The following is a 24427-nucleotide window of genomic DNA, read 5'->3' as shown; positions in this document are numbered from 1 at the left end:
TTTGGGGACTAACTTATTGATTCATTGCCAAGTGCCAGTTCCTGTTTTTCCGTGTTTTTGACTCTTTTCATATCTGATTTTGGAACGGAGTCCAAACGGAAGAAAAATCCTGAAATGATTTTTTCCCGAACGGAAGAAGTCCAGGGAGACTTTGGGCCAGGGCAGGTGGGCCCCAGGGAGCCCACAAGGGCCCACTCCGCCACTAGGGGGGAGGCGGCAGTGGGCAAGCTTGTGGCTTCCCTGGCCGCCTCCTGACCTAGGTTTTGCGCCTATATATTCCCAAATATTCCGCAAAAAATCAGGGGAGCCTCGAAAATACTTTTCCTCCGCCGCAAGCTTCCATTTCCGCGAGGTCTCATCTGGAGACCCTTCCCGGCACCCTGCCGGAGGGGACTTTGGAGGTGGAGGGCTTCTCCATCATCATCATCGCCCCTCCAATGACTCGTGAGCAGTTCATTTCAGACCTACGGGTCCGTAGTTAGTAGCTAGATGGCTTCTTCTCTCTCTTGGGTCTTCAATACAAAGTTCTCCATGATCTTCATGGAGATCTATCCGATGTAATCTTCTTTGGCGGTGTGTTTGTCGAGATCCGATGAATTGTGGACTTGTGATCAGATTATCTATGATATATATTTGAGTCTTTGCTGATTTCTTATATGCATGATTTGATATCCTTGTAAGTCTCTCCGAGTCTTGGGTTTTGTATGGCCAACTAGATCTATGATTCTTGCAATGGGAGAAGTGCTTTGTTTTGGGTTCTGCCATGTGGTGACCTTTCCCAGTGACAGTAGGGGCAGCAAGGCACACATCAAGCAGTTGCCATCAAGGGTAAAAATATGGGGTTTTTATCATTGGTTTGAGATTATCCCTCTACATCATGTCGTCTTGCTTAAGGCGTTACTCTGTTCTTATGGACTTAATACACTAGATGCATGCTGGATAGCGGTCGATGTGTGGAGTAATAGTAGTAGATGCAGAACGTATTGGTCTACTTGTTTCGGACGTGATGCCTATAGAAATAATCATTGCATAGATATCGTCACGACTCTACACAGTTCTATCAATTGCTCGGTAGTAATTTTTTCACCCACCGTCTACTTGCTTTCATGAGAGAAGCCACTAGTAAACACTATGGTCCCCGGGTCTATTTACATCCATCATTTACAACTCCGCTTTTACTTTGCTTTGTTACTTTGTTACTTTCAGTTCTCACTTGGCAAACAATCTATAAGGGATTGACAACCCCTTCATAGTGTTGGGTGCAAGCTTTTGTGTTTGTGCAGGTTAGTGAGATACTCTTCCGCCGGATTGATATATTGGTTCTCAAACTAAGGTAAATACTTACCGTCGATGTGCTTCATCACCCTTTCCGCTTCCAGGGAATACCAATGTGCCGTAGTAAGAGTATTTCTGGCACAATTGTCAGGGGTACACAGCAATCATCAGAAGTATTTCTGGCGCCGTTGCCGGGAAAGAGGATCGCTTGCCGAGGAGGATCGTGAAGAATATTCTCCCGACAACTCGCCTATTTATCGCACCGTTGCCGGGGAGGAGAAATCAAGATCTATCCAAGTAGGTCTCACAAACTCTTCTCTTGCATTTACTTTTGTTGCCAATTGCCTCTCGTTTTCCTCTCCCCCACTTCACATTTTCCGTTTTCATTCGCCTTTCTCCTTTGCCATTTTCTCCTTTGCTTTTTTGTTCGCCCTTTTCTATCGCTTGCTTTCTGTTCGCTTGTGTGCCATGTGCCCTCAATATGCTTGCATCTTCGCTTGCTGAAAATCTAGTGATATGGATCCTCATCCACTTGCTAGTCTCTTTAAGAGACCCACTCGTGTGGAACAAATTGCTATTGAGTTGAGGGAAATTGCCTATTTCTTTGGAGTTTTGCATAAGATGCGTGAATCTAAAAATAGTGAGGAAGAAATTCATGAAGTGATTCACGAGGGCTCCTTGGATGAAAAGCATGATTGCAATGGTTTCACTATAAATTCTATTAGTGATAATCACGCTAAAATTATGCAAAACCCTAAGCTTGGGGATGCTAGTTTTGCTTTGTCCACTACTTGTTGCAATAATCATGATTGGGGTGATGATCTTTCTTATGATCTTGAAAATTTGTTCAAACCCCATGATGAATGTGATATTTGCAACAATACTGAAAGTGGGATTGGAGAAGTCATGAATTTATTTGATGATAATCCCACAATTTTTTAAGAGCTTCAACTTTGCATGCATGTGGATCACGAAAAGAATATCCTTTGTGATAGCTATATTGTAGAATTTGAATATGATCCCACATGTAATTCCTATGAGAGAGGAAAATATTGTGGTAGAAACTTTCATGTTACCAAATTACCTCTCGTTATGTGGAGATTGCTATTGTCTCTTTCTTCTTCCTTGCATATGGCAACTATTGGTTGCCTTGACAATCTGTTTTCCTATAAAATTCCTATGCATAGGAAGTATGTTAGACTTAGATGTGATTTTCACATGCTTTAGGATGCTCTCGTTATGCTTCAATTCTTGTCTTTTGTGTGAGCAGCATTGAAATCAATGCCTAGCTAAGGGTGTTAAACAAAAGCGCTTGTTGGGAGCAACCCAACGTATCTATCCTTTTTCTTTCTGTTTTACGTTTTCCACACTTTCATAATTCTGTTATGATTGTGTTTTTTGTGTTTCTTTTTGCGTTTGTGCCAAGCAAAACCGTTATGATTAGTCTTGAGGATGATCGTTTGGTCATGCTGGGAAAACCAGAAACTTTCTGCTCACGAAAAGAATTTTCATTTTTTTATGTAAGAGCTTTTGAGTTAATTTTATTTTCTACTGATTTCTACGCAAATTCTTCAGACTGTCGTAATTATTCAGAATATTTGAAGTAACAGAGGTATACGAAACATACAGATTGATACAGACTGGTCTGCTGTTAACAGATTCTGTTTTTGTTGTGTTGGTTGCTTATTTTGATGAAACTAGGGATAGTATCGGGGGGTATTAGCCATGGAAGATTGAAAGTACAGTAACCCAACATCATCACAAGTAGAATTTAAGTATGCTACAGTACCTAAGGAAGTGGTGGTTTGCTTTCTTGTACTAATGCTATCACGAGTTTTTGTTTAAGTTTCGTGTTGTGAAGTTTTCAAGTTTTGGGTGAAGTTCTTATGGACAAAAAGATAAAGAGTGGCAAGAGCTCAAGCTTGGGGATGCCCAAGGCACCCCAAGAGATTCAAGGATGCCGTAAAAGCCTAAGTTTTGGGATGCCCCGGGAAGGCATCCCCTCTCTCGTCTTCAATCCATCGGTAACGTTACTTGGGGCTATATTTTTATTCACCACATGTTATGTGTTTTTGCTTGGAGCGTCTTGTATCGTAGGAGTCTTTTATTTTTGTTGTATCACAATCATCCTTGCTGCATACCTAGAGAGAGAGAGATGCACACGCCGTGATTTTGTCGAGCTTCACTTATATCTTTTGGTAGACAATTCACCTCATATGTGCTTCACTTATATCTTTTGAGCTAGATACTTTTGCTCTATGTGCTTCACCTATATCTTTTAGAGCGCAGCGGTGCATGGCTTGGTAGTTGATCTATGCTTTGAAAGTAGTCTCAAAAGGGGTAGTTATCCAAAGGGATACGAAAACTTCCTCCTTCATGTGCATTGAATAGTTGGAGAAGTTTGATTCATCTCAATTAGTTTTGAGTTGTGGTTATGGTAATATTGAAGTCATGCTAGTAAGGTGTTGTGGATCTAGAAATACTTGTGTTGAAGTTAGTGATTCCCGTAGCATGCACGTATGGTGAACCGCTATGTGATGAAATCTGAGCATGATTAGTATATTGATTGTCATCCTTTGCGTGGCGGTCGGGATCACGCAATGGTTTATACCTACCAACCCTTCCCCTAGGAGTATGCGTTGAATGCTTTGTTTCGATTACTAATAAATTTTTTGCAACAAGTATATGAGTTCTTCATGACTAATGTTAAGTCCATGGTTTAGATGCACTTTCACCTTCCACCATCACTATCTTCTTAGTGCCGTGCAACTTTTGCCGTTGCACAAAACCCACCATTAGCCTCCCTCAAAACAGCCACCATACCTACCTACTATGGTTTTTCAAAGTCATTCCGAGATATATTGCCATGCAACTACCACCATGACATGTGCCACCACGTCTACTTGCCTTTGCATGATCATAAGATAGCTAGCATGATGTTTCCATTGATGACTATACCATGCTAGATCGTTGCCACGGTACACTACCAAAGACATTCCATATAGAGTTATAATTGCTCTAAGTTTTGAGTTGAAAGTGTGATGATCATCATTATTGGAGCATTGTCCCATGTGAGGAAATAAAAGAGGCCAAAGAAGCCCATAAAAAAGAGAGCAAAGAGCCCACCAAAAAAGAGAGAAATAGAGAGAAGGGACAATGCTACCACTTTTTCCACACTTGTGCATTTTGAGCACCATGATCTTCATGATTGAGAGTTTCTCGTTTTGTCACCACCATATAGCTAGTGGGAAATTCTCATTATATAACTTGGCTTGTATATTCCAATGATAGGTTTCCTCAAAAATTGCCTTAGGTCTTCGTGAGCAAGCAAGTTGGATGCACACCCACTAGTTTTCTTTAAGAGCTTTCACTTACTTGTAGCTCTAGTGCATCATTTGTATGGCAGTCCCTACTCACTCACATTGATATCTATTGATGAGCATCTCCACAACTCATTGATATGCCTAGTTAATGTGACTATCTTCTCCTTTTTGTCTTGCAACCTCCACCATACTCCACACCATATATAGTGTTATAACCATGGCTCACGCTCATGTATTGCGTGAGAGTTGAAAATGTTTGAGAAAGTAAAGGTGTGAAACAATTACTTGGCCAATACCAGGGTTGTGCATGATTTAAATTCGTTGTGCAATGATGATAGAGCATAGTCAGACTATATGCTTTTGTAGGGATAACTTTATTTTGGCCTTGTGTAACATCCCAATTTTCCTAATTGGGAATGTTTTACATTGTAGCTAAGCATCTATGCATGTTGATTGAAATAAACTTAGCACGTGAATTTCTTTCGTCTTTTGATTTGCATTTCCATTTTTCCTCACACGAGAAATGCCCGGAGAAATACTCTCTTGCACGCAAGAGAGAGAGCGGAGGAAAATGACCCTCCAAAGTGCGGGCAATTTTTGAAATATTTGAGCCAAGAAATACAAACCTCATTTGCAAAAATAATTGCAAAAAGAAATAAAGCATTTTGAGGAATTTCTGAAAAAACATTTTTTTTAAGTTTTTATTTTTGCTTTGGAAAGATGTTATTCAGGTAAAGGATATTTTTCTGATTTTTTTGGTATATAATACCCTATATTAATATTTTGATTTACTTCCTCTTTTTCGCTTTTGTTTTCTCTTTCGAAAAAGGATTTAAAATAGGAAAGTTTTAGCCACCGCCCCCGAGCACATTATAAGGCTGGGCCGAATCCCACAGCCCGAGGGAATGAATCCCTTAATAGTCGGCCGACCTTTCCTTCCCAGCCCCCTCCCTCTCTATGCCCCGCGGGCCCCACTGGCCGATTCCCCCACCCTGACGACCATCTTCTTCTTCCTCCCCCTTCCAAAATGCTGCCCAACACCGAGCCCCCCCCCCCCAGGACTCGGGATTTCCTTCCCCGATGCACCTCTCTCCTTCCTTTCCTCTCCCCCTGGCCTATATCTACTCCCTACCCCCGGCCGCCCCCGTTCCCACCCTAACCCCGTCGAGCCGCCGCCCGAGCCACCCCCTGCCGCAGCCGCCGGAGCCCGAGCTTCTGTAGCTCTCGGTCGCCCCCTGGGAGCAGTACCCGAGCCGCCCCCGCTCCGCCCGACGCCCCTCCTCACCGGAGGACTGCCGCCGCCGCCGCCGCCCCGTCCTCTCCACCGCCCCGGAGCCCCCTCACCCTCGCCGGCAACGCCACCCCGCCGGAGTACCAGCCACAGCCACGGTAGCTCTCTCCTCCCTGTGCTCTTTTTTTTTCTTTCTTCGTTGCACCGTTGGATCTAAGAGGTGTGGTGTAGATTAGATCCATAGGATACCTCTTCGGTTTAGAATAGAAAACCAGCGGTTTTATTCCACTTAATCAATTAGCCAGCAAGTTTTTGTTAGCCTCGGCCGTTTGCTCCAAACGTTGCAACAAACATCTCCCGCAGCCTATCGTAGCGTGCCACGTGTACCCCCTGTTAGTTACTAGTTAGTTTCATTTTTCTGCCTATTTGCAAAAAAACAGAAAAGTTTCTGTTTTGTTTTGGCCACAACTTTTGATCCCGAAATCCAATGACATTGATTCTTGTTCCAGTAGACTCCAATTTTTTCTGTAGTTTTTAAAAACATATAATTTGTATATGTTTGAAAATTTCAAATATGAGTTAGATTAGATTTAGTTTAAACCTTGTTTTGCCTATTCCAGGAGTTTAAAAATGATTTTGAGTTGATTCTTTTTGCTACTGCTTCCTAGTGATTATATCTTACTGTGGTAGAAGTTTCAAAAAAATTAAAGTATTTTTACTGGTGTTTTCAACATAAACAAGTTTCTGCCATACCGGCGCGTGTTGGATTCTTTTACTTAGGCTTTAGCAAATCCCTACTTGTGATGTTATTTATACTTGTTGCTTGATTGGAGTGCTTATGGTGTGTTTTATGTTTGTATCGGTAGATCATCCGGAGTGCGAAGCGTGTTACTTAGAAGCGCTCGAGCAAGACAACTATCATCAAGGCAAGTCATTTTGATCATGTTATTTTACCTATGTTTTCGATGCATGGTAGATCACCTTTCTTTGCCCAATTGCATGCTGCCTAGGTACTTGGAAACTTTAGTATAAGTTGTAGTATCATGTGGTAGGAACACAACAACACCGATACTTGGCCCCGGGACGACAATTCTTAATGCTATGCTTGAGTAGACGGGTTTTCGGTTGAGTGCATATCACGAGTGATGCAAGGTTGATTAAATAATCAAGACCGGCTAAGACAAGATTTTTAAGACCTCGGACGCAATGCAACTCTGGGTGAAGGACGGTTGATCGGCTCCCTGGAGAACCCAGTGGATGCCCGGGATGCTGGAGAGGCCATGTCATCCTGCGGAAAGCTTCACCCAGGCTCGAAGAGACGGACGGAGACTTCAAGACTCAAGGCTTACCTGCACAGCCACAAGTCATTATGGGCTCTGGCTTGGTTGGACAACGCGGCGACTCTGGACAGGCGGTGCTAGCAGATGTAGAAGAACGGTAGGAATGGATGGGCACCGACACGGATTCAGAGGGACCCGTTGAAAGACCATGTTTTGATCATCCGGTCTTCAAACACCCTGAAGTGCGAGGACAAACCCGGAGGCGATCAAATCTTGTGGGGAATGTGTGCAAAACTCTGCAGAGTGCCCAACCTAATCGATTAGCCATGTTCACAGGTCATGGACAACTTGAGCCGAAGGCATTGAATTTCCCCTGAACTCTCGACACAACTTAATAATGATGTGGGTGTTAACAACTATTCGGGTACGAGAATTGGTTGGCGGAACCATCTCATTAACAACAAACAATGTAGTAATATTTGCTCCCAACCCCTCTTGTTGTAGGATAAAACTGGCTTTATGCAAAACTCATAGCCCCACCGGCCAAATATGCATGTAGAGATAGTTGATTATTATCTTACTCCTCTCTTTGATGACTTGCCGGCATATTCAATATGCTGACCTACACGGCTACAACATATCATGTTGCAGAGTACTTTTCCGACCAGGAGTGAGGCTACGATCTACGCTCAGCGACATGCCCTTGGAGTCGGATGGACTCGTCTACCTGATGCTTCCGCTAGTCTTTGTTAGATATCTCATGAATTGGCCTTCAGCCACTTTATTGTAATCCTTTATTGTAATAAAGTAATCTTTATGAGATTTCGATTAATAAAGCTGTGTGATTGAACTCTTGAATATATACATTATGTACTGTGTGTGTACCAGCATGATCTTGGATGGTACGGAAACACCAGAGGCTTGACTCGTCTTGAGTCGGGTCGCTACACCTTGCTATTTTGAAAGTTCATGATTACTTTGCTAGTTTGCTTGAATTATTATTGTTTCCACGTCAATAGCAAACTATTGTTTTGAATCTAATGGATCTGAACATTCACGTCACATAAGAGGAATTACAAAGGACACCTATGCTAGGTAGCATGAAAGCATCAAAAATTCATTCTTATCACTTCCCTACTCGAGGACGAGCAGGAGTTAAGCTGGGGGATGCTTGATACGTCTCAAACGTATCTATAATTTTTTATGGTTTCACGCTGTTGTCTTGTCTTCTTTGTATGTTTTATGTACCTTTTTGTATCTTTTTGGGGACTAACATATTGATTCAGTGCCAAGTGCCAGTTCCTGTTTTTCCGTGTTTTTGACTCTTTTCAGATCTAATTTTGGAACGGAGTCCAAACGGAAGAAAAAACCCCGAAATGATTTTTTCCCGAATGGAAGAAGTCCAGGGAGACTTTGGGCCAGTCCAGGTGGGCCCCAGGGAGCCCACAAGGGCCCACTCCGCCACCAGGGGGGAGGCGGCGGTGGGCAAGCTTGTGGCTTCCCTGGCCGCTTCCTGACATAGGTTTTGCGCCTATATATTCCCAAATATTCCGCAAAAATCAGGGGAGCCTCGAAAATACTTTTCCGCCGCCGCAATCTTCCGTTTCCGCGAGATCTCATCTGGAGACCCTTCCCGGCGCCCTGCCGGAGGGGACTTTGGAGGTGGAGGGCTTCTTCATCATCATCATCGCCCCTCCAATGACTCGTGAGTAGTTCATTTCAGACCTACGTGTCCGTAGTTAGTAGCTAGATGGCTTCTTCTCTCTCTTGGATCTTCAATACAAAGTTCTCCATGATCTTCATGGAGATCTATCCGATGTAATCTTCTTTGGCGGTGTGTTTGTCGATTTCCGATGAATTGTGGACTTGTGATCAGATTATCTATGATATATTTGAGTGTTTGTTGATTTCTTATATGCATGATTTGAAATTCTTCTAAGTCTCTTCGAGTCTTGGGTATTGTTTGGCCAACTAGATCTATGATTCTTGCAATGGGATAAGTGCTTGGTTTTGGGTTCTGCCATGTGGTGACCTTTCCGAGTGACAGTAGGGGCAGCAAGGCACACATCAAGCAGTTGCCATCAAGGGTAAAAAGATGGGGGTTTTATCATTGGTTTGAGATTATCCCTCTACATCATGTCATCTTGCTTAAGGCATTACTCTGTTCTTATGGACTTAATACACTAGATGCATGCTGGATAGCGGTCGATGTGTGGAGTAATAGTAGTACATGCAGAAAGTATCGGTCTACTTGTTTAGGACGTGATGCCTATAGAAATAATCATTGCATAGATATCGTCACGACTCTTTATAGTTCTATCAATTGCTCGGCAGTAATTTGTTCACCCACCGTCTACTTTCTTTCATGAGAGAAGCCACTAGTAAACACTACGGCCCCCGGGTCTATTCACATCCATCGTTTACAACTCTGCTTTTACTTTGCTTTGTTACTTTGTTACTTTCAGTTCTCACTTGGTAAACAATCTATAAGGGATTGACAACCCCTTCATAGCGTTGGGTGCAACCTTTTGTGTTTGTGCAGGTTAGTGAGATACTCTTCCACCGGATTGATACCTTGGTTCCCAAACTGAGGGAAATACTTACCGTCGCTGTGCTACATCACCCTTTCCGCTTCGAGGGAATACCAACGTGCCGTAGCAGGAGTATTTCTGGCACAATTGCCAGGGGTACACAGCAAACATCAGTCATGCACCCAATCTAAGGGGTTTATTCTTTTTGAATCTCAATAGTGATGACACACATGTTCATAACATTGATGCCAAAAGATGTAGAGTTGATAATGATAGTACCACTTTCTTGAGGCACTACCGCTTAGGTCATATTGGTGTAAAACGCATGAAGAAACTCCATGCCGATGGTTTGGACACTTGATTTTGAATCACTTGACACATGTGAACCATGCCTCATGGGCAAGATGACCAAAACTCATGTCTCCGGAACAATGGAGCGAGCAAGTGACTTATTGGAAAACATACATACTGATGTGTGCGGTTTGATGAGCATTGAGGCACGCGGTGGATATCGTTATTTTCTGACCTTCACCGATGACTTAAGTATATATGTTTATATTTACTTAATGAAACACAAGTTTGAAACATTTGAAAAGTTCAAGCAATTTCAGAGTGAATTGGAGAATCATCGTAACAAAAATATCAAATTCCTACGATCTGATCATGGAGGAGAATATCCGAGATATGAGTTTGGCACTCACCGAAGACAATGTGGAGTTGTTTCACAGTTGACACTTTCAGGAACACGACAATGTAATGGTGTGTCCGAACGTCGTAATCGAACCTTATTAGATATGCTGTGTTCTATGATGTCTCTTGTCGATTTGTCACTACCGTTTCGGGGTTATGCGTTAGAGACAAGTGCATTCACTTTAAATAGGGCATCATCTAAATCCGTTGAGACGACGCCATATGAGCTATGGTTTGGCAAGAAACCAAAGTTGTCATTTATTAAAGTTTGGGGATGTGATGCTTACGTCAAAAAGCTTCAGCCTGAAAAGCTGGAATCCAAAGCGGAGAGTGCCTCGGTCATGTATGCATAGTTCTCGAATCCGTAGGGTCTGCGCACTTAAGGTTAAGTGACGTTTCAGTATTATTGAGTTATATGTGTTGGTGACCGAAGGTTGTTCGGAGTCCCAGATGAGATCTCAGACGTCACGAGGAGCTCTGGAATGGTTCGTAGGTAAATATTTTTATATAGGAAATGATATTTGGGTTCCGGAAAGGTTTCAAGCATTTCAGGTAGTGTGCCGGAAGTGAGGAATGGGTTCCGGGGGTCCATCGGGAGGGGGCCACCAACCCCGGGGGCCACATGGGCCCTAGAGGTGGTGCACCAGCCCCTAGTGGGTTGGGTAGCCGACCCCATAAGGGGCCCATGCGCCCAAGAAGAAAAAAAGGTGGAGGGTGGAGGAGTCCTTGTTAGAGTAGGACTCCTCCCCACACCGATCTCCTAGTGGGAGGTGGACTCCACCTCCGTGGTCGGCGGCCAAAGTCCCTAGGGGAAACCCTAGGGAACCTCCTCCACCCCTTCCTCCTATATATAGTGGAGGTTTTGAGGGCAGCCACCACCTGAAAAGCCACATGCTACCCTCTCCTCTCTAGATCGTCTTCCTCCTCCAGATTAGTTCGGTAGAGCTCGGTGAATCCCTGTCGTATTAGTTCACTACCACTGCCACCACGCCATTGTGCTGTCAGAGTACTCATATACCTCTCCACCCTCACTTGCTGGATCAAGGAGGTGGAGATCATCATCAAGTTGTACGTGTGGTGAACGCGGAGGTGTTGTCCATTCGGCACTAGATCGTCATTGGATCGTGGGACGTCTTGCGATTTGGATCGCGGGGACGTTTGACTACATCAACCCTGTTTCTTAATGCTTCCCGCTTAGCAATCTACAAGGGTATGTGGATCCGATATCCCCTCTCGTAGATGCTCATCACCATGGATAGATCTTGTATGTGCGTAGGAAATTTTTTGTTTCCGATGCAACATTCCCCAACAAGCTTATCAAGGGAAAACATTTTCCTTGCTCATAGTCCACTTGAGCTAGATGATGATGATCTTGTCATCCTCTAGATGGACCACCTTTCTTGATTGCGCCGGCTTGATAGAGACTAGTAGATTGCTCCTCCATACTCCACTATGGGTGAGCCACTCTTCAGCACATCTTCACATATCCATTATCACCATAATGGACGACAAGCTTCACACATGTGATCTCTTAATGATGCTACACTTGAATTTGAACATTGCAGCCTTGATGACGATCACCACTTGATAACATCCTCCATGGGTTGTATGGAATCTTCCTCTTGATGCAAGCCCATGGAAATATACCTAACCCCACAAAGAACACTCACAAAGATCATGGGTTAGTACACAAAGTGTAATGGACAATACTTACCGTACCATGGGATCACTTGATCCCACTAGGTACATATTCTACGCTTTGTGTGTTGATCGACTTTAGTCACTCTTTGCCTTAGTCTTGATCAAACTTGTATCTTATAATCTCTTCATGAAGATGATGTCTTGAAGCTAACCATGAATTTTCCCACCATCTTCTTCTTCAAGACATGCTTACAATAAGCTCAACTCTCGCAAGGCCTTTCTTTGGATAAACCCTTGAATACCATCTTGGTCATCACATAAACTCTTTGAAACCAACAAATGGACTTCAAGAAATGCCTAAGGACAAATCCTATGAATATAACTCAAGGCAACTATTAGTCCATAGGGATTGTCATCAATTACCAAAATCACACTTGAAAAAATATGCTCTTACACCTTCCTTTGTCGCCGCCCCACCACCCCGTCCACCACGCCATACCCCTGTCAAAATTTTACGTCTCCATCACCCACCGCCGCTCCAGCAGGGCTCCTTGCCACTTGTCCTCCATCTCCATTCCACACCTGTCCTATGATCGCCCTGCCAGGTACCATCCTCTATTGTTATTCTCACCATGCCAATCAACTGTTCGATGAATCAGCGGAGCTAGAAACATTTGTCCCTTCTTCTTTCTAGCAATGGATTCCAATTTGAAGTATATATACGAGCATTATGTTGAATCATCAGAGGAGCATATGCTCCCGTGTGCCAATTTTTTCCCAAATGATAAAATATCTGAATTTTTTTAGATATGTTCATGGTCATATTCAAATGCTACTTGCATATTTTTAGAGTAAAATATTAAGCATTTGACATGTAAAAAAACAAAATCAAACACCAAATTAACTTACTTTTGTTTTTCACTAATGAAGCACTCCTACCCTGTTTTCTTGCAGGAAAACATCCGGTCTATTCATCTTCAAACATGATAGTAGAACAAACGAACATCAGAAATAATAAAAATCACATCCAGAAGTATTGAAGCGAGTCGAAGGCGCGCCGCCATCTTCACCCCTCCGCCATCGGAGCCGAGCAAAACTTATTATAGTAGACAGTCGAAAAGTCATCGTGCTAAGGCCCTATAGTACCAACGCACGAGAACAACAACCGTCACCGATGTAGAGTAACATAGAACGAAAGGATGCACCCTGACAACACACGAAAGTGGACGAACGATGGAGAGATCCGAGCAAATCAACCAAAGGCATATCCGCCGAAGACATACCTCACACGCCGACCGACAATGCTAGACGCACCATCGGAACGGAGCCTAGGAGAAAATAACCTTATTCCATCTACAAGGAGCCGCCGTCGTCCAGTCTTCTTAAGTAGGATACGAACCCTAACAAAATTTAAAAGAACATCTAAAAACAAAGCCCTACCACCAGCAAGGGCCGGGATCCACCGTACCCCTAAGGCCATCGAAGACGAGGCGGACCAACGCCGACGTCGACGGGAGGCGGAGAAACTCTAAAAATTTTAGGGGATGCGGCGGGGCTGCATGAGAGACTACACTCTAACCTGTTTTGCTTGAAACTTATCGAACACACCTTGTTACACTAACGTGATTATCTAAAAACTTATATTTTAAAGAAAAAATTATGTAAAATTTAGTGTTTATCCCGAAGCATATGCTTCCCTAGCCAAAACAGACCTCCCGACTTCAAATCAATAGAAACATCTTTTCACTTAATGATAGATATTGTGTTTCGAGAGGCGCATCCCCTAAGCAGGTGTCACTCCAGAATCTTGTACTCTCTCCGTTCCTAAATATAAGTCTTTTTAGGAATTCTGTTAGAGAACTACATACGGATGTATATAGACATACTTTAGAGTGTAGATTCATTCATTTTGCTTCGTATGTAGTCATCTAGTGAAATCTTTTAAAAGACTTATATTTAGGAACGGAGTGAGTATACAGTAGATGTCAGCTATATTTACTGTTCAACCTATGCACTCGGCCCTTGCGGATCTACGTGTCAAGCTAAAGCTTCTACTGAAATTAAGATTCATCCTTCATTGGCGCGCGTCACTTAGTATTTTTACATGACTGTGATCACTTGTCTCACAATTAATATCACCTAATTATGGTTTTCAAATAATCAACCTGAAATCAGATAGCCAAGCTACTAGAACAACGGCACCGGCACCGGCACGGCCCTGAGCGGCGTGACCATTTTGAGCGACGTGCCAAACCGGCCCCTAACATCCACGTCACACGGCAGCATCCCGTTGGGCAGTCTCCACTCAAACGCGTGAAGCACGGAGGCAAGGATCAGCGTCACCACCCTCGTCGCCATGGGCGTCCCAGGGCACGCCCTCCTCCCAGCCCCGAACGGCATGAACTCCCCCTGCTCCTTGCGCCGGAAATCCATGTCCGCCCCGAGGAACCTCTCAGGGATGAACTCCTCCGGTTGTTTCCACAGCGCCGGGTCGCGCATGATGGCCCATAGGTTGACGATCAGCTTGGTGCCCTTGGACACCGCGAAGCCGCCGACCTCGGCGCCATCGGCCATGGCCTCGTGCGGCATCAGTAGCGGGCTCGGCGGGTGAAGCCGCATGGTCTCCATCACCACGGCGCGCAGGTACGGCATCCTGCCGACGTCGGACTCATCAGGGTGCCGCTTCGAGCCGAGAGCATCCCGCAACTCGGCGCGAACCTTTGACATCACGGCCGGTTGCCGGAGTAGCTCGGCCATCGTCCACTCCACCGTGGTGGAATTAGTCTCCGCCCCTGACACAAACAAATCCTGAAGACACATAATATTTTACTGGTTAGTTTACGTCCCTGTTGGAGTGTTAGTACAAGCTTCTGTTAGAAGAGGCGGTGCCTAGGATCCGCTTAGGCATGCTTACACGTAGGCAATGACGAAACGCCTTGCCTAGGCCTCATTGAAAGTTTATATCAAATGGGTCATATTTTAATGGAAGTTGTTGGTAGTTTACTAATCTGTGCTCTAAATTAATACCAACTAGATAACGATGTACGAGAATAGTATCAAATCTGTGCTCTAAATTATATCAAATGTTGCGGATTCTTTCAGCAATGAACTTGTCAAATATAAAATTAAAATATACGAGAATAGTATCACATCACATTTAATCTAGAGGTAAATGGAGGGTAGATGCATGTTATATTGTCAAAATTCGAATTCCATTATTTATTATTGAAAATAAATATTAAAAATAATGATGTAGAGAGTTTTCATTTTGTTTAATGAGTGAAGGACATGCATGTGATAAAAAGTGGAAATAAAAAGTTGAATCGTTGCATGGGTGCTTGATGATGAGTTTGCATGCGATGAAAAGGGAAAAACTGATTAACTGCAAAACAAATAAGATGGTACTCCCTCCGTATACTAACATAAGAGCATTTAGAACACTATTTTAGTAATTTAAATATTTATATATTAGTTTACAGAGGGAGTAGAAGTTAACTTCTCATTATATATGATGCACATATAATACCATAAACACACCGCTGATAGTCGAAACTATATATACGATTGTATAGGGCACGCCTAGGGTGTTTAAGCGTCGGCTAGAAATAGCCGAAGGCCAAACTCCCTGCTTCTGCATGAATGATGATTAGTCAATGTTGATATATAGGTCAAATGATCGACTTGGGCACGATAGCGGCTGCTCTATCCACTAGACCACTACGAGTCTACATATTGATATCCGGCAGCCTACGCACGTGCACTTGACATAAAAAAGCAAAGAAACAAAACCTTGATCGATCACTGCTGCAATTAAAAATCTCTAAAGATAAGAGGCCGGTGCACCGTCAGGGGAGCAACGTGTAAGGGCACTGGCAGTTTATCCAGTTACATGCCTGATGCCTCATATTTTTGGTACACAATTTTCATCAGTATATTTTGTATACGTACGACAATGCTAAATGAGGACGAGCACCGGGAAGCTTGTTTTTGAGAGAAAAAAAATGAAAGCCACATTTTGCAAGTTCCAAAATAATTGGAAACAATCACACACTTCATATGGATATATATTACTCTCTTCGTTTCTAAATATAAGTTTTTTTTAAAAAATTTCAATATTAACTACATACAGAACGGAGGACGCAAATGGGGGCAACATCCGTGTGTAGCTTATGCTGAAACTAAAGGCAATGCTAAATGAATGAATTTATATTTTAAAGTATATCTATAAACATCTGTGTATAATTTATGCTGAAATCTCTTAAAAAAACTTATATTTAATTAGAAACAAATGGAGTAGATGTATGCAAAATCTGAAAATGATATACATTATGTTAAGTTTCATGCACTAGCCAACGCAATCAAAAATCTGAACCAATGAAAAAGGTTAAGCAATCCACATATACACTTCGACACCCACTCTCAAGTGTGAAGAAGCCTATGCGTGGACAAATAAGGCAACAATAGTTTTTTAGACAAACTTCAAAAGGTGACCTGTATATACGTGTTTGATTATTTTCAGAAATTTATAGTGTATATCATCTTCAAATTTTACACACATATAGTATGCATCCATATGAACGTGTGTGATTATTTTCATAATATTTTAAAACTTCAAAATGTGATTTGTGATTATTATTTCTAAGAAAAAGCTACATGGAGCTTGTCCTCCGTTCAAATACCGACCGAAATATTTTAAACGAATTTTGAATTCAAAATTTTCAAGCATGTAATGGATAGCTATTGTACGCTGGTTGAACATGAGCCGTTTCCTGTCACAGTTGTAGCTAGCCTGCTGTTAAGTACTTGCTGTGTCGCAGGTTCAATCCCTGCTTTTGGCAAATTTTCTTTTTTAGATTTCGTCAACTTAATTCTAGAGAACGCAAAAAACATGCGCGAATTAGAACTCGAACGCGCGACCTGACGTCGGGAAGCATTAAGCTTTAACCACCACAGCAAAAGAACTACCATGATTTACATGAGATTGGACCTTACTTAGCTATAGTTTCAGCATTCAAATTCAAAAATTTCAAAAATTCGATTTTTTTTGAATGGGATGCCCAATTTCCGAGGGGTAGCGAGAATCGCGGGTACCGCCCGGTATCCGTTTTTCTCGCTCGGTACCCAAAACCGTGATAAGTACTACTCCCTTCGTTCCTAAATATAAGACCCTTTGAAGATTGCACTATGAACTACATACGGATGTACATAGACATATTTTAGAGTACAAGTTCACTCATTTTGCTTCGTATATAGTCTCCTAGTTAAATCTCTAAAAGGTCTTATATTTTAGAACGGAGGGAGTACAATATTAGTGAAGTAAAAGCTACATGACATATTTTTTATAACAATGTTATCATTTCCAATAAACCATATGTGAACTATGTAAAATGCAGAAGATTGGTTATTGCACTATATCTACATAGTGCATCAGATTACATCCAAGAAATTAAAACAGACTCAATACAAATATCCTCGATATAACACACCGGTATACTAAAGTTTTTTTTTAAGCCATTGCCTCTAGTTTGCAACAGATACAGATGATAATTTTCGCATAGTGCAAAATTGCCCTAGAAGATTTTAACCTTTGGATTGTGGAGTACATTTTGTACGGACACAACACCATTTAGTACTGGGCTACCAGCATATACTGGCTAGCTAATTAAGTACTCCTCGTATGAAAATGACTTACGTACGTACCGAAAGAAAGCAATTGAGAGCCTCGAGGCTGAGCTGATCCACCGAGTGAAGCTGGAGTAGCACGTCTAAGAAATCATCCTTCCTTTCACCTTCGTATTTCATACGGCGGCCGATGATCGGGCTGAAGAAGTCATTGAACCGCCTCAGGTACTGGGTGGTGCGCCGGCGGCGGCCCTGCAAGTCTAGCGCGGAGAGGACCGGGAAGAGGTCCGACAAGTTGGGCTTGGTGAACTCCTCCACCATGCCCCTGATGAGCACCTCCAGCTCCTGCGCCCGGTCCGAGCTCATGTCGGCCACGTCCTCGGAGAATAGCACGTTGGACACGAGGTTTAGCACCCCGGAGAACACGACACGGCCAACGTCCACGGCCTCGCCGGCGTGGTGGGCGCGTAGGCTGCCGACGAGCTCCCTCACCTTCTTCTCCCGCACGGCCCGCGTCGCGTCGAGGCCGCGAGCCGAGAAGAGGTGGTTGGTGCACACCGCGCGGAGGCGCTTCCACAGCGGGCTGGTGCACGGCAGCCACACGATGGAGCGCTCATGGTTTCCCAGCGCGCGCCCGGCGTCGGTGATGGACCGCGCGGCCAGTAGGTGGTCGTACTTGTGGAGGATGTCGCGGGCGCCGGACGCGGAGGAGGCGACGATGGCAGTGGTCGTGCCGAGCTTCAAGGACATGACGGGGCCATAAACCCCGGCGAGCCTTGCCAGGGCGTGGTGCGGCTCGCCTTGCAGGTGGAAGATGTTGCCGATGAAAGGGATTGGTGCCGGCCCCGGCGGCCGTCGCGCATTGCTGGAGCTCGTCTTTGGGCTGTTTCCGCCACGGATGAAGACTTTGTAGAGGACGTAAGACGCGGCCGAGACGTAGAGGAGCCATAGTATAGTACAAGTCTCCATTTTAATTCGATACTTAGGAAGTTAGGATGCTATGGCAGTTGGTGGAATCGGTTGAGCAGTATGCACGGTCTTATATAGCGGCGCAAGCAAAAAACTTTCTGTATATATAAACTACTGATACAATATACAAATTACAAGAAACAGAATCACTAATCTTGGACGCCATTGCTCTATATAGTAACATAAACATCAATACGCACTTAAGTATGCCAAGCTCCAGTAGCAATCAACGAGAGGCGTGATAAAGCCACGGACATCCTCCGATTCTCCAGATCCAGCAAATCTCACGCCAAAACTATATATTACTCCGCAATGTTAGCTGCAGATGGCATCCAGCATGTTACCTGCGCAAAACCACTAGGGTTTGATTACAGACATTGCTCTGACTTTTTGATGGTAGCAGCATGTTCCCCGGCCGCCCACCCAACCGCCCACCGGAGGATTCCCGGGCGTGATTGGACGGATGGTGTAGTGCTGGACTGGCTCCCGTCTGGTGTGCACGAACACGATGGCGAATACAATAACGAGCTCGCCCACCGCCCAGAAGGTGGACTGCTCCCAGTTTTGCGCGAGCGGCGCGGCGCTGTGTTTTCAAAATCATATCGATGCCAGTCTCGCGGGTAGCCGACCAGCAGAGCCGACGGCCGGCAGACGTACGTGTCGCCTTGACAAGGCCGACATGCATGTGAGTTGCAGTTAAACAAACTGGGCGGATGGCGATCGGCTACTCTCCCTCTGGCTCTTCCGGCGAGGGTAATAATACTCGTGCTGTTTGTGGGACTTAATTGGACGCGAAGGAAGGGGTGGAGAGTGACAGTAAAACCAGAAGATTAGCGGATAGGAGGGTGACATAACTAGACAATCCACTACTTGTCATAGTTGAGTTTTTCTATCCCCTAAAATTCTAGGGTCGGTCTAAGATTCCGTCGACTAAGACTAGTCTGAGTCGGATGAAGTCATCCTAAGTAAATTAAGCCCGAGTTACCTCGCTTCCCTATTGGGTTTCAATGTCTTTACTTGAAGGCTTTGTTTTTCTTTCTTCTGTTTGATTGGTTCGTTTTAACTGTCCATGGCCCCGGTTTACCTTTTTTCTGCCCATGAACGCGGTAACACACAAACAAAAAAAATAAAAAAATAAAGCTTATTTGTGCATAGTAGCAAAATGACAAGAACATGAACTGCCCCAACCCTGGGGACAGAACACGCCAGCCCTTACCCTCCCCCATTTCCCCTCCTTCCTCACGTTGCTCCCTCCCTCCCCAACCCCAATGTGTGGTGGCGCACCTAATCAAGAGAAGACCACGGATAAAGGGGAACAAACTCACGAGGGTATAGGTTGCTACGTTCATGGATCCATCTGCTGCGTCCATGGATACATCTCACTTGTTCCCTTTTCAAGATCTTGTTCCCATGTTCGTTTTGGATCTGGATAACTTGTTATTTCCTTCTCTCTCTCTCTCTCTCTCTCTCTCCCTCCCTCCCTCCCTCCCTCCCTCTCTGTCTCCTGGTGTTCAACATGTTCAACAGCAACAAGCTCGGATGGATCTGGCATTCCAACCATCATCAAGTCTATTTGCACCAGATGTATATGCTTTAATGACAAAAACCTCTTTAGGTTCAATGCCTTCATGAATATATTTTGTTCATCTCTTGCACATCAAATTTTAACATGCAAGAAATGGACGATGCAAATTTCCTTGGAGGTGGCAACATAAGTTACACGCAGTTGTTGATGGCTCCTAGTCAAGAGGTACAATAAAAGTGCCCTTTTTGTTGACATTGAGATGTATAAGCTAGAAAATAGGAAAATGTGGAAAAATGGGAAATAGAAATAACATTACATGTTTCTTGATAACAGGGTGGAATTGGTGTACCCAACACTCTCGTCAGCAACAAGACTCTGATGACACGTTTTTTTGAGGTACAAAGTTGGCTAACATGAATTGGTGCAACGCTATCTTTTCAAAAATCAAAGATTCACATTTTTTATTCTTATTTTTGATGATGCAGAATGACATGTTCATGCTGACCGAGCGATATGGACATTTGCAAGGTCAAAACAACAAGGGCCAAACGACAGCGGGGCAGCAAACAAAAAATGTGGATGCCGGGAAAGAAGGTTTCCCTAGTTGGAGCTGGTATGGCAACACAGCTGAAGAACATACAGGTTGTAGCTAACAACCTAGTTTCAAATAACAAAACAATGATGATGATGATTTGCACTTTGGTGAAAGTGATGATGACTTCGATGATGATTTGGATGTTGATGCTGATGGAGCTATCAATGGTTCTACCCATGGACCTAGTTCTAGAGAGGGCGTGAGTTTTAGTACTGATTTCGATGGTGGTATAATGACTGTTGGTTCTAGCCATAGTCCTAGTTCCACGGATGGCATGAGTGTTGGTGATAATTCAGACAGTGTCGAACAAGCATATAGACGTGGAAAAAAAACAAGAATGTATCTAAATGTGACAATCAACAAGAAGGCAGGCCTCGAAAACAAGGGAATATTGAACATCTCTGACAAAAGGACATTTTGATGTTCCCAGAAAATGACAGTGTCACCGCAGCTCACATTTGTAGCCAAAAGGTACGGAGCCACCATGTCTCGCATGTCTACATGCCCTTTGATTCTTATGAAGCTACTTATGCATTCTACAATGAATATGCAACCATCTACGGGTTTGTAATAAAAAAAGTAGGCAACTACCATCGAACGAACCCTAATGGGAAGGTAATGTCGCGTTAAACTTTCTAGTGCAACCCCTTAGGAAAATTTGTTAGTGAGGTTGTGCTTGAAGAAAGGAAAAAAAGAGGCAGCTCAAGAAGCAAGAGAAAATAGGGATTCCCCCACCTGAGAAGGCAAAAAGGAAGAGGAAGAACTTCATACAAATAACTTGGTGTCTCGGTATGATGGTTGCAACATGGAAAGTTGACATTTTGTTTGTCATGGCTGTTGATCAGCAACACAGCCACACCCTAAGCCCTCCAGATGAGTCAAAATACCTGAGATCGCACACGCATATGACAAAGCAAGGGAAGTTGTTCATGAGAACATTCAACTCAGTGCACATGCCCACTAGGAAGATCATAGCTATTCTTTCTTACCCGCGGGGTGGCAATGTTGGGGAACGTTGCATGGGAAAGAAAAAATTTCCTACGCACATACAAGATCTATCCATGGTGACAAGCATCTACGAGAGGAGAGATCGGATACACAAACCCTTGTAGATCCCTAAACGGGAAGCATTAAGAAATGTGGTTGATGTAGTCCAACGTCTTCGCGATCCAAATCGCAAGGCGCCCCGCGATCCGATCACGATTTAGTGTCGAACGGGCGCCAGCTCCTGGTTCAGCACACATACAACTCGATGACAATCTCCGCCTTATTGATCCAGCAAGAGGGAGCAGAGAGGTAGATAAGTTCTTCGACAGCACGATGGCGTGTCGGCGGTGTTGGTGGAGCTGATCCGGCAGGGCTGCGCCGTGCTCTACCGAATCAATCTAGAGGAGGAACGAACTAGAGGAGGGAGAGAGAGAGAGAGAGAGAGAGTTGCACCATGGCTTGGGTGCGGCTACCCTTTCTCTTCTCCAATATACATAGGAGGGAGGGAAGGGGTGGCACCCTAGGGAAAAACCCTAGGGTTGGCCGGTGGTCCCAAGAGGAGGAGTCCTCCTCTAGTTGGGGTGGTGGAGGCACTAGGAGGAGTCCTCCTCCTATTCGGACTCCTCTCCATCTCCTCACTTTGGGCGCATAGGCCCATAGGGGCTGGCCGCCCAGCCCACCAGGGGCTGGTGCACAACCTCTTAGGCCTATGTGGTCCACCGGGGTGGGTGGCCCCTCCCGTTGAACCCCTGGAACCCATTCGTCATTACCGGTAATGCCCGAAACCTTTTCGGAACCTGTATACCTCTTTCCTATATATCAATCTTTGTTTCTAGGCCATTTCGTAACTCCTCGTGACATTTGGGATCTAATCTGGGACTCCGAACAACATTCGGTCACCAACATACATAACTCAACTATACTGAAACGTCACCGAACCTTAAGTGTGCACACCCTGCGGCTTCGAGAACTATGCAGACATGACCGAGACACTCTCCGACCAAGAACCAATAGCAGGACCTGGATGCTCACATTGGTACCTACATATTCTACGAAGATCTTTATCGGTTGATCCTCTATGTCAAGGATTCAGTTAATACCGTATGTTGTTCACTTTGTCCATCGGTATGTTACTTGCCCGAGATTCGCTCGTTAGTATCTGCATACCTAGTTCAATCTCATTACTGGCAAGTCTCTTTACTCATTCCATAATACAAGATCCCGTGACTAACTCCTTAGTCAGATTGCTTGCAAGCTTCTTGTGATGCTGTATTACCGAGTGGGCCCTAGAGATACCTCTACGTCATACGGAGTGACAATTCCCAATCTTGATCCATGCCAACTCAACAGACACCCTCGAAGATACCTGTAGAGCACCTTTATATTCACCCAGTTACGTTGCAACGTTTCATACACACAAGGTACTCCTCCAGTGTCAATGAGTTACATGATCTCATGGTCATAGGAACATATACTTTACATGAAGAAAACAGTAGCAATTAACTAACACGATCACATGCTACGTTCATAGTTTTGGTATTGTGGATCACATCATTCTCCTAAAAACGTGATCCCGTTATCAAATAACAACTCTTGTCCATGGCCAGGAAACCTTGACCATCTTTGATCAACGAGCTAGTCCATTAGAGGCTTACTAGGGACAGTGTGTTGTCTATGTATCCACATATGTATTTGAGTTTCCAATCAATACAATTCTAGCATGGATAATAAACGATTATCTTGAACAAGGAAATATAATAATAACTATTTTATTATTGCCTCTAGGGTATGTTTCCAACAGGCAATGCACCCTACACTAAGGAATGTGTTAGCAATGTGAGAACGGCTATAAACAGAGAAAATGGCAATAACAATATGCTACAGGTGCTTGAGTACTTTAGGAACAATCAAAAGGAGGATCCAAATTTCTACTATGCCTTCAAACTTGTCGATGAAGACATCAACAAGGTGTTGTGCATATTCTGGGCAGATGGCTACTCAGGAAAAATGTATGATCTTTATGGTGATTGTTTCAGTTTTGACACAACATACAAGATAAACCGTTACAATCTGTTTTTTGCACCATTCGTTTTCTTGTGTTATTGTAACACCCAATATGCGGTCCTATCCTCGTGGAAACTTGAAAGTTTCAACAGGCATAGAAGCGCATATCGGGAACGTTTTAACAAGGTGGATATCGTCACAAATACATGTACTGAAGACATGAGGATATGAAGTTGGCTTACACTCGCCACAAGCTACACCATAAATATCTCAAATACATCCAATACGTATCAATCATCATACATAATAGGAGGATCCGACTATGGATGAAAACAAATGAAAGAAGACGACGTCCACCCTGCTATCCTAGACTGCCAACCTAGAACCTATCCTATGATCGACGATGAAGAAGAAGCAACTCCAAATAGAACAAGCATCACTCTCACATCAAAGTTTGGTATTACGTGTACCTGCACTTGTTGTTGTAGTAAGCTTTGAGACATGAGGACTCTGGAATCTCATTACCAAGCGTATCAAGACTAGCAAATCTTAATGGGTATGGAATGGTCTATAGCAAGCACTAAGAATCTATATGTGGCTAAGTTATGAGTAGAAGAATATGAAGAGTGTTCTACGCATAAACAGATGTGAACTAGTAATGATCAAGAAGTGATCCTGAACACCTATTTACGAGTCATTCATGACCCCACCGTGTTCTCTTCCCAAACTCCCTCAAAAAGAGACGATCATGGTT

At 43.8% G+C, this 24427-nt stretch overlaps 1 protein-coding gene across 1 annotated transcript; it reads right to left on the bottom strand.

The window, feature by feature from the left end:
- Positions 1-14023: 14023 nt before the first annotated feature.
- Positions 14024-18589, bottom strand: LOC123397578 (cytochrome P450 76M5-like). The gene is made up of 2 exons (XM_045092115.1): positions 17672-18589; positions 14024-14779 (listed from the first exon to the last, which is right to left on the bottom strand). Exons 1-2 carry the CDS (start codon positions 18560-18562, stop codon positions 14159-14161), a joined length of 1512 nt encoding a protein of 503 aa, XP_044948050.1. The 5' UTR covers positions 18563-18589; the 3' UTR covers positions 14024-14158.
- Between the last annotated feature and the right edge of the window lie 5838 nt (positions 18590-24427).

The sequence above is a fragment of the Hordeum vulgare genome, chromosome 5H, assembly GCF_904849725.1.
Source record: "Hordeum vulgare subsp. vulgare chromosome 5H, MorexV3_pseudomolecules_assembly, whole genome shotgun sequence".
Lineage (NCBI taxonomy): Eukaryota > Viridiplantae > Streptophyta > Magnoliopsida > Poales > Poaceae > Hordeum > Hordeum vulgare.
Note: the sequence above shows the minus strand (reverse complement) of the source record. Positions and strands in the feature narration are given on the sequence as shown.